The 13,377-nt window shown below is 34.5% G+C and overlaps 1 protein-coding gene and 1 pseudogene across 2 annotated transcripts; one reads left to right on the forward strand and one right to left on the reverse strand.

The window, feature by feature from the left end:
* The first annotated feature begins 1,231 nt into the window (after positions 1 to 1,231).
* LOC146917382 (albumin-2-like) lies at positions 1,232 to 2,094 on the forward strand (annotated as a pseudogene).
* A 2,253-nt stretch (positions 2,095 to 4,347) lies between these two features.
* On the reverse strand, positions 4,348 to 9,909 carry LOC146917383 (disease resistance protein Roq1-like). 2 transcript variants are annotated; one of them, XR_015015593.1, is made up of 6 exons: positions 9,356 to 9,909; positions 7,988 to 9,152; positions 6,780 to 7,496; positions 5,874 to 6,694; positions 5,136 to 5,324; positions 4,348 to 4,838 (listed from the first exon to the last, which is right to left on the reverse strand). XR_015015593.1 is itself a non-coding variant. In XM_085719220.1 (5 exons), the coding sequence occupies exons 1-4, from the start codon at positions 9,856 to 9,858 to the stop codon at positions 5,900 to 5,902; spliced, it is 3,180 nt and encodes a 1,059-aa protein (XP_085575346.1). In that variant the 5' UTR covers positions 9,859 to 9,909; the 3' UTR covers positions 4,348 to 5,324; positions 5,874 to 5,899. The 2 variants fall into 2 exon arrangements, 1 of the variants encoding a protein (XP_085575346.1); XM_085719220.1 differs by having other exon boundaries at positions 4,348 to 5,324.
* Positions 9,910 to 13,377: the final 3,468 nt, after the last annotated feature.

Consider the following 13,377-nt stretch of genomic DNA (forward strand, 5'->3'; position numbering starts at 1 on the left):
AATTTTATTAATGCCGTCGAACCCATCGTTAAATCCCTAATGCAATTGAATTGATTTTATGCATATTGAATTAATTTTAGGAACACAATAATATACTTCCGTAAACCTGTTGCCTTTTGTAATATACTTGTACTTCCTAATACAAGCAAATCTTAGTGAGTATTAAATTGATTCCAAACAAATTAGACACCTTTGTAATAATTGTATTTGCGTTTCCTGAAACCGAAATTCGAAAACATGGTATTTGTGTTTTCTGGAAACTTCATCTCAAATTCGAAACAAATTTTCATGAATATAGATCAATCAAAACTCAAAGAAAAAATTGAACAAGATCTCAATCAGAATACTTGCTATTGTGAAAAGCTGATGATTTTGGACAGGAAGACGTTGATGCTTGCAAACAGGAAGACGAGGGGGTGAACATGAAGGGCTTGTAATCAGAAAAATGGTGTTAAAAGAAGGGTAAAATAAACAGTTCAAATACAATGTATGGGTGAGAGTATAAGTGTAGGGGTATATGGTAAAATTTCCTATTTTTCATTACCGAAATTAAAATCTCTATTAAGAGACCCAATTAGAGACGAAAAACCATTGTCTAAATCGATCACTGAACCAAAAAAGTCACTATTAAGCGACTAAGTTAGAGAGGAATAACCATTATCTAAATCGGTTGCTAAAAGATCGATTTAGCAACCAATTTTCCTAATTAGTCTCCAATTAATCTGTGCTAAAAATGATAACGTCGATTTGACAAAGTATTTAAACCACCATCTGCTAATGTATATTGACCAATTTATCAATCCCTTTGAAATTCCGGTTTCCATATCGATTGTTAAATCGGTCACTAAATAGATAATTGTTTGCGAAGTTTACTGAAATTTTGTATTTTATTATTCTAGACAACTAATGTTGCAAGTGTTCCTAATTCATATAAAGATTTAAGAGGTTCATCTAATGCTCACAACATTTGATATTTGTTTTAGGTGCAATATTATGAGATTCAATATGAACACAACATGTACACACACAATCAATTTACGTAGCTAGGTAAGTCAGTGTTCTATATTAATTGTGGCTAGCGTGTGTCCTCGTGAGTTTGGTGGAGAAATTAAATAAACACGGTTTGGACATGTAATTCAAATTTAATATTTTATGTTCACATCACTTGTTAACTCTATAAGTAGATACCTTAATTCACAATCAAAGTAAAACTATTCCCTCACCTTGATACACAAATAAATTGTCCAACAAGAAAGATGACACTTACTCGTATAGGTGCTACATTTCGTTCATTCAAGCATAATGAATGTTACGTTTTCGTTGATGATAAGTATGTGGTTTTGAACTATGCACCGGGCGCCAAGAAGCATGAGATTTTGAAGGGGCCACTTCATATGGCAGCTGGTTTTGCAATGCTTGCTAGAACTCCATTTGAACATGGTATAGACACAATGAGGCATTCATCTTTTCTGGAAATCATTGTGCCCTAATATCTTATGGTCCACATGTCCCACATCATCCTCACCATCCTGCAAAAATACATGCGGGTCCTAAAAAAATTGCAACGATGTTTACTTGTCTACATGGAACGGCGTTTGAACACGGAATAGATGCAGCAATTAGGACCCTTGACAAACGTGTTTTGTTATTTAAAGGAAATGCTTATGCTCTTATGGACTATCACTCTAACCGTATTTTAGCTAATCATTACATTCGCACCGGGTTTAAAACTTTGGTTGGCACAGTTTTTGAAAATGGAATTGATGCAGCTTTCAAATCTGATAAGAAGGATGAAGCTTACATTTTCAAAAATCAATATTATGCATGTATCAATATTGATCAAGGTCACCCTATTGGTGGTCACCTACTAGGTGGTAGAGTCAAGCGAATCCATGATGATTGGTCCAATCTTACTGGCATATTGAATCCATGATTATATTTCTATCATTAATGGTGCATGGTTTATATTACCATGGTGTTTATGTTTTCATTATGCTTGCCAATGCAATGTGTGTGTGGTTATTAATGTTTTCTCATGTTGTTAATGTTTAATTTTTGCAAAATAATGTATGATATGTGTGGTTATTTTCCCAATTTTGCAACCAAATTAATTAGCATCGCCTTAGATAAACAACGTGACAATAAATAACGGTACTTGACATTGGTCTCTGTGGGATTCGACATCTTTTATACTAAAACCGATATTTTCGTGCACTTGCGGACCTATCAGTTGTTTGCTACTTTGTTTCAATGAAGAGATATTAGCCTATTTTACAAAAGTTGAATTTCGCCCAACATATTTACAGTATATCAACTTAGTCCCTGGCTTTTGAAAGTTGTTTCAATTTGGTCCTTTTGCTAACCACTAGTGCATTCATAATGTTAATATAACCAACATGGCAATTTTTCTGCAGACATGGTGTAGTGTCAGCACGAAACAAAAGGACTAAATTGTCACTTAACCAGAAACTTGGATGACTAAATTGATATTTGTTCTATCCTCAAGATTCAACGCTCATTATCACAGACATCTAAGGTCTAATAAGGAGTTCATCTACGACTTAAGGCTACATGAACCGGTAGAAAGTCGAGATGCACAAAATATCAGGCTCAGAGCACATCTGATCGCTCTACGTGTTGCCACAGTAGCCCGTCCATTGAGCCATGATAGAGCGATGTAATTTGATCGGTCATCATTTATATATATATATAAAGGGATGTATAAAGTGAGCGAGATTCTTATAATGAGAGATGCCAGGAATTAATGTGATCGGTAAGATTAAAAGAATGGCTTAGATAGTTTTACAATTAAAAACGTCACGTGATTCCTCTAACTTCTCACTCACGCATTCATCTCTTTTTCCACTGAATGTTGAAACGTTCCTACTTTGTTCCTGCCTTCAACCTTTTTGCTTCCTCCATTCAACGTAAAAACTTCCATGATCTCTTTTACTGCAAAACTTATTTATCGATCAGAACACCTGGCTTAATTAAGCTGACGTGAGGTGAATCCATCAAGCTTGAGATGAGCCTGTCTGAGTTCCTTGAATTTGGTCTAATTGATTTTGCGCTTGAAATAACCCATCACTTCATTCACCAATCGGTGCGAGTGATGGAAACAATTAGAGCAAGATCGAGATTGGGAGTAATCATAGAGGGTTTCTCGATAACAAGAATAAGAGTGTGTTTCTGAGAGAAAGTATTTATTTTATTTTATTTAATTTTTTTTTTTTTTGAAAGAACAGGATCTTTGATAGGAATGTCTTTAAACATAAAAAAATCAAAAGAAAAGTAATGTCAGTCATATAGTAGCTATTTATTTTGATGTTCAGTACCGTTAAATTTTGTAGGAATAAAAGTAAAGGAATGGAAAGAGAAATAAACCCCAAATTGTCTTGATTAAGCTTTTATATGCCAACATGTATATTTCAATAGCATACAAATCCTTTTCTGTATGCATATAGAAGTTGGATGCAAGTTAAACTTTCTAGGTCTTCTGGCCATATATATAACAACCCTTCTTAATGCTTCTGTTCCAAGAAATTTTATTGACAGTCTGTAATTAAAATCTGAAATGATTCAAGCAAATTTTCGTTTTCTACTTTGCCGCATAGCTAGTCTCCGAATTCAGTTTTTGCAGCCAAACACATTATGAACGCATAACTTCATATTAAATTATTTGGAATGATATGGTGTGGACATTAATTTGAAAAATTAGAAATAATACAAGCAAATTCAGATTGTCAATAACATCAGTTATACTGTAAAAATTGGGAGTACCTAACTCATAGTAATTACAGTAAGCCAGCGACTAAAAATGCACTCCTTTGAGCCATTACTTCGACATAAAAAGAAGCATAAATGAAAATTATGGACAAAAAAATCTGCATGTTATAAGTGAAGTGCTTACAGTTTTAATTGTTTCCAAATTCAAACTTGTGGTTTTTTCTATAGGGCCTACAATAAATTAGAAAAACATTAATATACACAATTAAATACAAATTGCTTCAACAGATGACGACATAAAATTCGCTGGGATGTATAATTGACTGAAGTTCTTATGAAATAACATATAGGAAATCTCTTTGCAAGAGGATCATATGCAGTGATGGATAATCCAATCCATAAGGAAATTTCTTTGGCAAGACATAAGAGTTTTCCTCATACGCGATCTTACTACCAGAATTATAAATGTAAATGCGGGTTAAAGGTTGTGTTGCTAGTACTCCTCAGAATACAAACACACATTTGGATTTTTATTTTATTTTTCTTGCATGTGGAAACCACCCTTTAGAGTGTGAGTATACTTCTTTTGAAATACTATGTACATTACTTGAACTGAACAAATTAAAAATATAAACTAAGCATTCAACTTTTTGAAATGTAAGTTCACATCATTTAACAGAGATTGTGATGAACCATCTGTTGGTATCACAATATGTACAAACTCTTGCATTCTTAAAAGAAATTTAATCATACATTGTTAATACATAACAAGGAAAAATATAAAGACGGATTAAAAAAAAAGACTTTCTATTTAATACTTCTGTGTCTTCCTTTATGTGGATAGTTTTCAAAATATGGTCTTCGTAAACACAAGAGCCATACAGTTTCTGTTACACAAGTTCTGTCTCAGAAACATCCAAGTTCTGATCTTCATCCGATTTATTCTTTCTGTAAGGATTGGTGAAAATCACATCCTCTTCCATGTTTCTTTTCGCATTGAACAAGTGGAATCCAATTGGTGCCCTTTCTAAAAACCAACGGATTCTGTGGTGAGAGTGACTGCCAGACATCCCGCATAACAATGCGAATAACCAGATTGCAACAGATGGTTTCTGACAATGTACAGTCAAAGAACAAGTAAATGCTTAGTTTTGGATAGAGAAAAGTTCCGTAAATTACTGACAACAGGCTGAAATCGAAGGGAATGAATTCTCTATGTTCAATGTTATGAGAGAGAATGTTGGAAAATGGGGATAGGGATATAGAAGGAAGATGTTAGAAATGACTCGTTATGCATATTTAGAAATATATTACTTTTGGATAATTAATAATCAATTTCTTTTTTCAAAAAAACTTTCACTAAGATTAAGATTTAAAGCATTTATGTTTTCATAGTATAAGGATCTTACTTGTAACAAAATTCATCTAGGATTCGACACAATATATTAGACGATGTGTAAAGTGGCCAACTTCAACTACACCTGGATTGAACTAATATTGTCGGAAGCCCTGAGAGATGGATTCCCAAACTTTTATCAGAACTGATTGCTTCTGATGCCTTTGAAGCATCCTTATGTAATGGCTATGGCTTCTCCTTTCTGCAGGTCACAGTCATTTAAATAGTTTTGATAAGTAACATAATATACAGTTATGCTGCAATAGAAAAGAACGCCATTGATGAGCCGACAAAAAGCTTCTACATGACCTGCCTAATCCGTGCATTTAGCTCACTGTAAACCTCTTCTGTTAATTTTACAGTAATGTATCATGTTTCAACTGCAACCACATTATATACCTCACATCAAAGTTAAATCTGAATCATAATTAATTAGAACCATAGAGGTTCATGAAACGTATATACTCGCCAAGAGTAAACTTTATGTGTAAAATGTCTTCGCTTATAATTTCTAAAATTTCTGTCAGTCGAGAGGGAAAAAAAACATTTCCCGCACTGACACAGAGGACAATGGACTAGACACTGTTTCGTCAACACCGATAGTAATTTGAGAAAATAACATATTTGAATGTAATCACATGTATTGGTGTTGGATGTGAACACATGTCAGAGACTAAACACGTCGTGATAATTTGAAAAACATCTGCAAATAGAAACAATTAATCAGTTTATATTTATGATAATGATGTACCTGGACCAAGGAATTTAGCCATGGTGTTACTTTTCTTTTGTTTCAGTAAGCACCAAGTTCTGCATTCCTGACAATAAAGCTGCTAGATGTTGCTGATGCAAAATTTCTGTCTCTGAAACTCCAACTTCCACCAATCTTTGCTTTTTAAGAGAAGGCTCAAATTGTGATAATGAAGTATTGCTATATTTTCTATAAGGATTAGTGAATATCACATTCTCCTCCGTGTTGCTTTTTTCCTCCAACACGTGGATTCCCATTTGAACACTCCTTAATATTTGAATCTCATCCTCTCTAAAATCATCCTCCTTCGTGTAACTAATGTCATCCTCCATCATGTCACTAAACTCATCCTCCATCATGTCACTAAACTCATCCTCCATCATGTCAATCAGCTTTACATGAATCTCATCCTCTCTAAAATCATCCCCCATCATGTCACTAAACTCATCCTCAATCGTCAACTTAAGCTTTACATGAATCCATTCATTTCTTAGAGGTGCTTCGTCCATTTCAAACTCGGATTTAATCTGTTTTTCCAATTTCAGATCAAACAAAAATGCATGTTCCGACTCCAAACTCGACATCATGCCAGAACCACGCAGTAAATAATTAGAAACCATATATTTATAGCCATTGACAAACAAATTGATTCTTGGAATCCGCATAAACCCCGGAAAAAGAAGAATGCATGTTATAGAAGGGATCTTTTTACGAAACCAGAAAGAAATTGTGTCTCCCTTGATTTGGTGCTCGAACCAATCTGGGATTGCCTCTGTTCCGTTTGGGAAACGAAAATTGGTGCCTCCAGCCTCATGTAGTTTCTGTTAGTTTAGCATATGATATATTACAATATAGATTGCATGAAATATTATATATCAAATAATAGTGCAAGCTAAAACAACAAACCTGACTCAATAACATTCTTCTACTTGAGGAACTCAATGATTCGCATCTCAATGCAGAAAAGTAATTTAGATTCGGTGGAATCCCTCTAATATCCTCAAGATACGAGCAGAACTCGACATTTAGGTTCCTAAGAAGGTGGCATTCACTAAGGCACTCAGGAAGAGTTTTGAACTTGTTATTCGATAAGTTTAGATTTTTCACATTTGCACACCACTTGAGAACTGTTCGTAGACATTCATCTGATAGGGAGTTACTTTGGAGTCCAAGAAATTCCACATTTGAAAACACTATAGAATAAATTTTATCATTATGTTTTGGGAACCTGAGCATTCTACTTCCAATTCTTAAGTCACGAAGTTCACTGAGATTTTGAAATGAAAAGGGCAATTCTTCTATGGAAGTATCATATAACTGGATATCTTTTATATTTGTCATCTTGCATAATAATTCTGGAAAACTCTTGAGACTCGAACACTCAGAGAGTTCCAATATTTTGAGAGAGGGCAGCAGTAAGGGCGGAAAACTCTCGAGCTTGCAGCAACCGTTTGCTGTTATGATTTCAAGTTTATTTAAGTGCCCAATAGAATTGTGAATTGTGATTAAATTTTTACAATCTTGAAAAGAAAACTCTTCTAAATTTGGAAGATTTGAGACATTGGATATATCGGTTAAATATTGACAAAGGTCCAATCTCAAGACTTTCATATTCTCGAACTTCTGCATAAACAAAAAAGAAGCAACACAGATAAATAAAAATTAGACAATATACTCATTGTGAATTTATAAAAATATACACAAATGGAAAATGAAATTATTTCACTTGCCTTGTTCAAAAAACATGATAGAGACTTCAAAGGACACCCTTCCCATTCCCAAAATGTCAAACTACTTGGAAGATAGTTGGGACCTTCAGAAAAATGACCATTTTCAATGATAAGTGTTTTGAGATTTGCCATTTTCTTGAAGGCATTTCCATCCCACTCTATTACGTTTTCCGTTGAGTTACAATTCAAATATATCATTTCAATGTTCCTACTTCCCTTTTAACAAAAAAGAAATAAAAAGAATAAACCACAGTACAAATAATAAATAGGTAATTAAGTGAAGAAAATCAACTAGTATGAGATGGTCATATATAAGTCTAGAATGATCAAAGTCATGGTTAAATCTAAAATAACAAATTGTTCATGAATATTAATCTTACTCACCATATTTTCTTTTAAAACTTGAACTATATCATCGTAAAACCACAACCTACTGCGTTCTCCAGGAATCTTGGGAGATTCTTGTCGGACGACTTCTTTAGCCATGTCCTCTATCAAGTCGTGTAATGTCACAGGAACATCATATTGGCATGTGCGAGATTTTCCATCCAACAGTCTAACAATATGTAATGTCATAACACTGTCATATTCCCAATGGTCTATGAGAGATTTTTCAGCCAACACTCTAACATGATGTTTTATGCAATGGCCATAACGAGCATGAAGTATTTCTTTGACCTCTATCCATTTACACCCTTTGAAGCAACAAGCAATGTCTAGAAAGACACTTTTATCCTTTTCCTCCAAAGCATCATAACTTACTCTAAGTATCCTTTGGATCTCTTTATTGGGAATCTTTTCATACTCATCCAATGTACGCTTCCAATCTTCTACGCTCCTTCCAAACAAGTTGGAGCCTATTGTTACTATAGCTAATGGAAGGCCAGAAGCATAAGTAAGTGCACGAATTAAAATGTCATCATAACTGGAAGGAACATTGCCATTTTTAAAAGCTATCAACTTTAACAATTCAAGAGCTTCTTCCCCATATAGCCCTTCAACCGCATGCGTACTTTCTATCCCATGACAGGTTAGTAAGTGTTTGTCTCTCGTGGTAATGATTACTCTGCTTCCACAACCAAACCAATCAAGTCCTCCAGCCAAAGCCTCTAGCTGCTCAAGTCTGTCAACATCATCAAGAATCAAAAGAATTTTCTTTCTAGATAGTCTTTCCTTAATGATTGGAATTCCCTCACTAACATGATCTAACTTAATTTCCGATCCAGTTGTCTTTAAAAGGAGCTTCTCTTGGAGATGTTTCAAGTTATTTTTAGCTGAATTCTCTCTCACATCGTGAAGAAAACATAAACCTTCAAATTGATCAGCAATGAAATTATAAATTGCTTTTGCAAGTGTTGATTTTCCCAAGCCTCCAGTACCATAAAGTCCTATCATGTTAACCTTTTCATTAGGTTCCTTATCGAGAAGCAATTTCACTTGTTGTACTCGGGACTGTAATCCAACAGGGTATTTGGCTACATGTAAAATATCACGATTGATCTTGTCGGAGATGTCTTTGACTATCTTCCCAATAAATTCGTATTCATATCTACTTGTGTCCAATAAGATAAGTTAGTACGTACACTAAAATCACAATCACATCATGTTATAAAAAATAGTTAATACTTGTTTACGAACATAATTAAAACATGTGTTTCCCATTTAAGCTATAAGATGAGAATATTGGGAAATTGAAATTAAATAAAGAATATATATAAAAAGGAAAAACAGGATTTAAGTAAAGCGGGGTACCCAGGACTAAAATGGTAGCCAGACAAGTTAGAAGCTTGGCTCAGAGCCACTTTCCATCGCTGCAACCTCTCCATGTTATTCTTATCATTTTGAAACCTTTTTTCATGCTCATCCAATGCTTCTCCATAACTACCTGTATGATGTCGCACATCAGTAGGATCCACACCAACAAAAACAGGCAAAATGAGACGACCCTTTGTCTTATAGCAATGAATGATGTGGACAAGTTCGTCCAAACAAAATGAAGAAGATGCATAGTTGGCAGAAAATATGGGAATGAAAATCCTGGATTCTTCAATGGCCTTGATGAGTGATGGTGTGATTTCATTTCCTCTTTGAAGATCATTGTCATCGATGAAGGTATGGATTCCTTTCTCAATAAGAGCCTTGTAGAGATTTCCGGTAAAACCATGGCGAGTGTCAGTGCCCCTAAAACTGAGGAACACTTGGTAAGTGAATCCATAGGAATATGAAGAGGAAGAGGAAGGTGATTGCATAGCCATGAGAATTTGAGAGAAATTAGATGAAAAAAGAGTTTGAGAATATGAATGAGTAAGTTTTTGTGGTATGTGATAAGTAACTTTAAAACAAGGAGAAAACTTAAGACAAAAATGTTCTATGAAACTTCCTTGTCACTTCCTATAGCCGTGTGGACCTTTCTATTACTTTTATTCTTCTGTTGCTTGTGGGCAAGTAATGCAATATTCTTCTTTTCTCTTTATTTTCTCAATTTTTGGCTCTACAGTCTACACTTTTACCACCAAGTCTGTATTCGTATTCTCATCATCCAATAATATCACTGAGAACCAAATGGTTAATTAAATGATCCAACTGTAATAACATAAGAATGTCCAATTTTTCATTTTAATTTTATATTGTACTAACTATATTAATTTTAGAAATGTTGGAAAAAAGAAAGGTTGAGACTTGTTGATGATATGATATTTATTACAAGCAGCTTAATATATGTATGTATATATATACAAATTTGCTAGCTATTTAGTTAACACATAAAAAAGCTGATTAATTATTCTCCCCCTAATTTCATATTTCTGGAAACTAATTAAACATCACTTTTCCTACATCCTCCTTCCATGTAATTTCTTTAAAGCAATGTGAATGTCTTAAAGAGGAAAAAGAAAAAAAAAGTAAAAGTTTAAGGGAAGCTTCAGTATGAATGGAGAGACATATAATGTGATTGGACCTACAAAATCATATAGCTTAAAAACAGTGAATAAAGGGATAAAAAAAAGTGGTGATATTTCAAACACACTGATACTATGAAAGCATAGAGTCTCCCTAAAAGACTTTTTAACACGCTTTTGAGTATTAGTATCATCTTTATATTATATTTGAACATAAAACAGATTTACTAAGAACTAATCAAGGTGATAAAAATAGAGTAATATAGTTTGGGGCCAATTCATCTATAAAACTGATATTTTCAGCTGTTATTCTAAGTCAAAACTAGATTCTAATTCATGTTGTACTCTACGGTAACTTGATGTCTATGTTTGGAGTTTGAGTCACCTCTTGTAGATTCTTCATTAAGTTTTAATGATAAATAATTAGTGTTAGAACCCGATTTAAAAATGGATAAAACTAAACAATACAATAATAATAAAAGCGGAGAATAATCCTAAATTTTCTTAATTTTACGATAACTAATGAAGACTTTTAATATGTCAACTTTAAAAATGGATAACTAATGAAGAATAACAAATGAAGATACATAACCTGGAAGCACCATAGTAAAAGCTTGATCCAAAAGTTCAATCCATACGTTAGTTCTTCAAACAATGAAGCAGAACATATCAGAGCGACGGGTTGGTGATTTATTATACAACGAACTCGTGATGATAATACAGTTCTCAGTTTTTCTTTAAACCCTTGATGTGCTCTAAGCAGCTGCAAACTTCCCAAACCAGTATTGGCCAGCAGACTTCATTTTATCATCCAAAGCATCAATAGACAATCTCTTTCGCCAAGTGAACCACTTAAATTCCACCAATACAAAACTTTACAACATCGCCAAGATATATTCAAGGGATTATATGGTTTCTGTCGCGATAATATCATCATCATCACACATAACAAGTAAATCATCACACATTCTGGGAACCTCTTCCCAAATCCACATTCCCCATTGAACTTCTTCCTAATGATTAACAAGCTTCTAACACTAACTGATTTGGGAGCAACACTAATAAAGTGTTATAAAATATGCTTAACAAAACCAAATACTCATTATTATTATTATATAGTTCATGATTCCAAACCGTAACAAAAAAGCCAAATACACAGTAGTTCCTGTTTGGATAAATCACTTTAGTAAGCGCTTTTGAAACATGTGTTTATGTAATATAAGCTATATGTTAGGTACCAGAGTAATAAAATATTATCACGCAGCTAAAATAAGAGACGAGAAAAGAGGAACTGAACACACAATATTTACGTGGAAACCCCTCAACAAATAAGGGGAAAAAACCACGGGGCAAGAGTAGAGAACTTTCACTATGTGGAAGAAATTACAGGACCTCTCTCTAAATACAAGGAGAGTACAATTACCACTCTCTCTTATAAATAAGAGAATACTAACTAACACAACCTAGGAGAAACCAAACAGAAGAAACTATTTTTTTCTCTCTATATTTTTTCTCTCACTATTCTAAACAAGCTTTACTTGTTGTTGTGTTGTTACTGATTTTGGGATGCATAGAATGGTTTAATGGCCTGGCTACTTATAGAAGCAAAATTCATTGCTTCAACAACTTGCACCATGTGAATTTTCAACAACTACCAACTTGTGTAGAAAATTGGAGCACTTGAAAGTTTGCAAAGCCAATTTGCAATTGTCTTTCTTGACAATTTGTTTCAATATTTATGGCATGATAGGCACCATTTTTGAATTTTCAAAGACAAACCAAATTTTCACTTTGCTTGCATGCCTAAAGTCAACAAAAGTGGCTTTAGCTTTACCACTTGACAAATTGCCATGACATTCAATAGTCAACAATGTTGGCTTTACCATGTTCACAATCTCCCACTTAAAGTCACTTTTGTAAGCTCTCAAAAAACTCTCTACCTTGCCGACTTCAGTTGCTACGTTTCCAATAGGCCATATGAGGATCGACACCATACAAACTTGTCAGCGTTGATCGGCTTTGTCAATACATCTGCTAGGTTATCATTGGTGTCAATCTTCTGCATGTCCACACTACCCTCCTCCACTACTTCTCGAACAAAATGATATTGAACGCCTATGTGTTTTGTCCTTGAATGAAAAGCTGAATTCCTTGCAATGTGCAAGGCACTCTGACTGTCACAATACACAGTAATTTGTTCCTGCTTGTGCCCGAGTTCCTCCATTAACCTTTGCATCCAAATAGCTTCCTTACACGCTTGGGTAGCTGCCATGTACTCAGCTTCTGTCGTTGACAGAGCTACAACAGTTTGTAACTTGGATAACCAACTTACTGCTCCTCCAGCAAGCGTGAACACATAACCAGTAGTAGATTTTCTTTTATCAAGATCACCTACAAAATCTGAATCAACATAACCCCTGACAGTTAACTCTGATCCTCCGAAACATATTGCAACACCTGAGGTTCCTTTAATGTACCTCATGATTCTCTTAACAGCATTCCAATGCTCTTTACCCGGATCCGCCATAAACCGACTAACCACTCCCACTGCTTGTGCAATGTCTGGTCTTGTACATATCATGGCATACATAAGGCTTCCCACCGCCGATGCATACGGTACTCGAGACATTTCCATCCTCTCCGCTTCATTGCTAGGACTCATACTTGAGGATAATTTAAAATTCACAGGAAGTGGGGTAGAGATTGGCTTACAGTCTTGCATGTTGAAGTGGCGCAAGGCTTTCCTTAGATAATTCTTTTGAGAAAGCCAAATCTTCCTGTCTTTTGTGTCTCGGTGAATTTGCATCCCTAAAATCTTGTTTGCTGGTCCCAAGTCTTTCATATCGAACTCCCTAGCCAACTGTGCCTTCCATTCCT

The sequence above is a fragment of the Medicago sativa genome, chromosome 6 (genome assembly GCF_051527215.1).
Source record: "Medicago sativa cultivar Bolivia chromosome 6, Bolivia_mono, whole genome shotgun sequence".
NCBI classification, from domain to species: Eukaryota; Viridiplantae; Streptophyta; class Magnoliopsida; order Fabales; family Fabaceae; genus Medicago; species Medicago sativa.

Coding starts and splice junctions, on each gene's coding strand:
- LOC146917383 (XM_085719220.1), bottom strand. CDS start 9,858: ATGGCTATGCAATCACCTTCCTCTTCCTCTTCATATTCCTATGGATTC. Junction 9,153..9,355: donor GGCTACCATTTTAGTCCTGG/GTACCCCGCTTT, acceptor GGACACAAGTAG/ATATGAATACGAATTTATTG. Junction 7,497..7,987: donor AAGTTTTAAAAGAAAATATG/GTGAGTAAGATT, acceptor TTGTTTATGCAG/AAGTTCGAGAATATGAAAGT.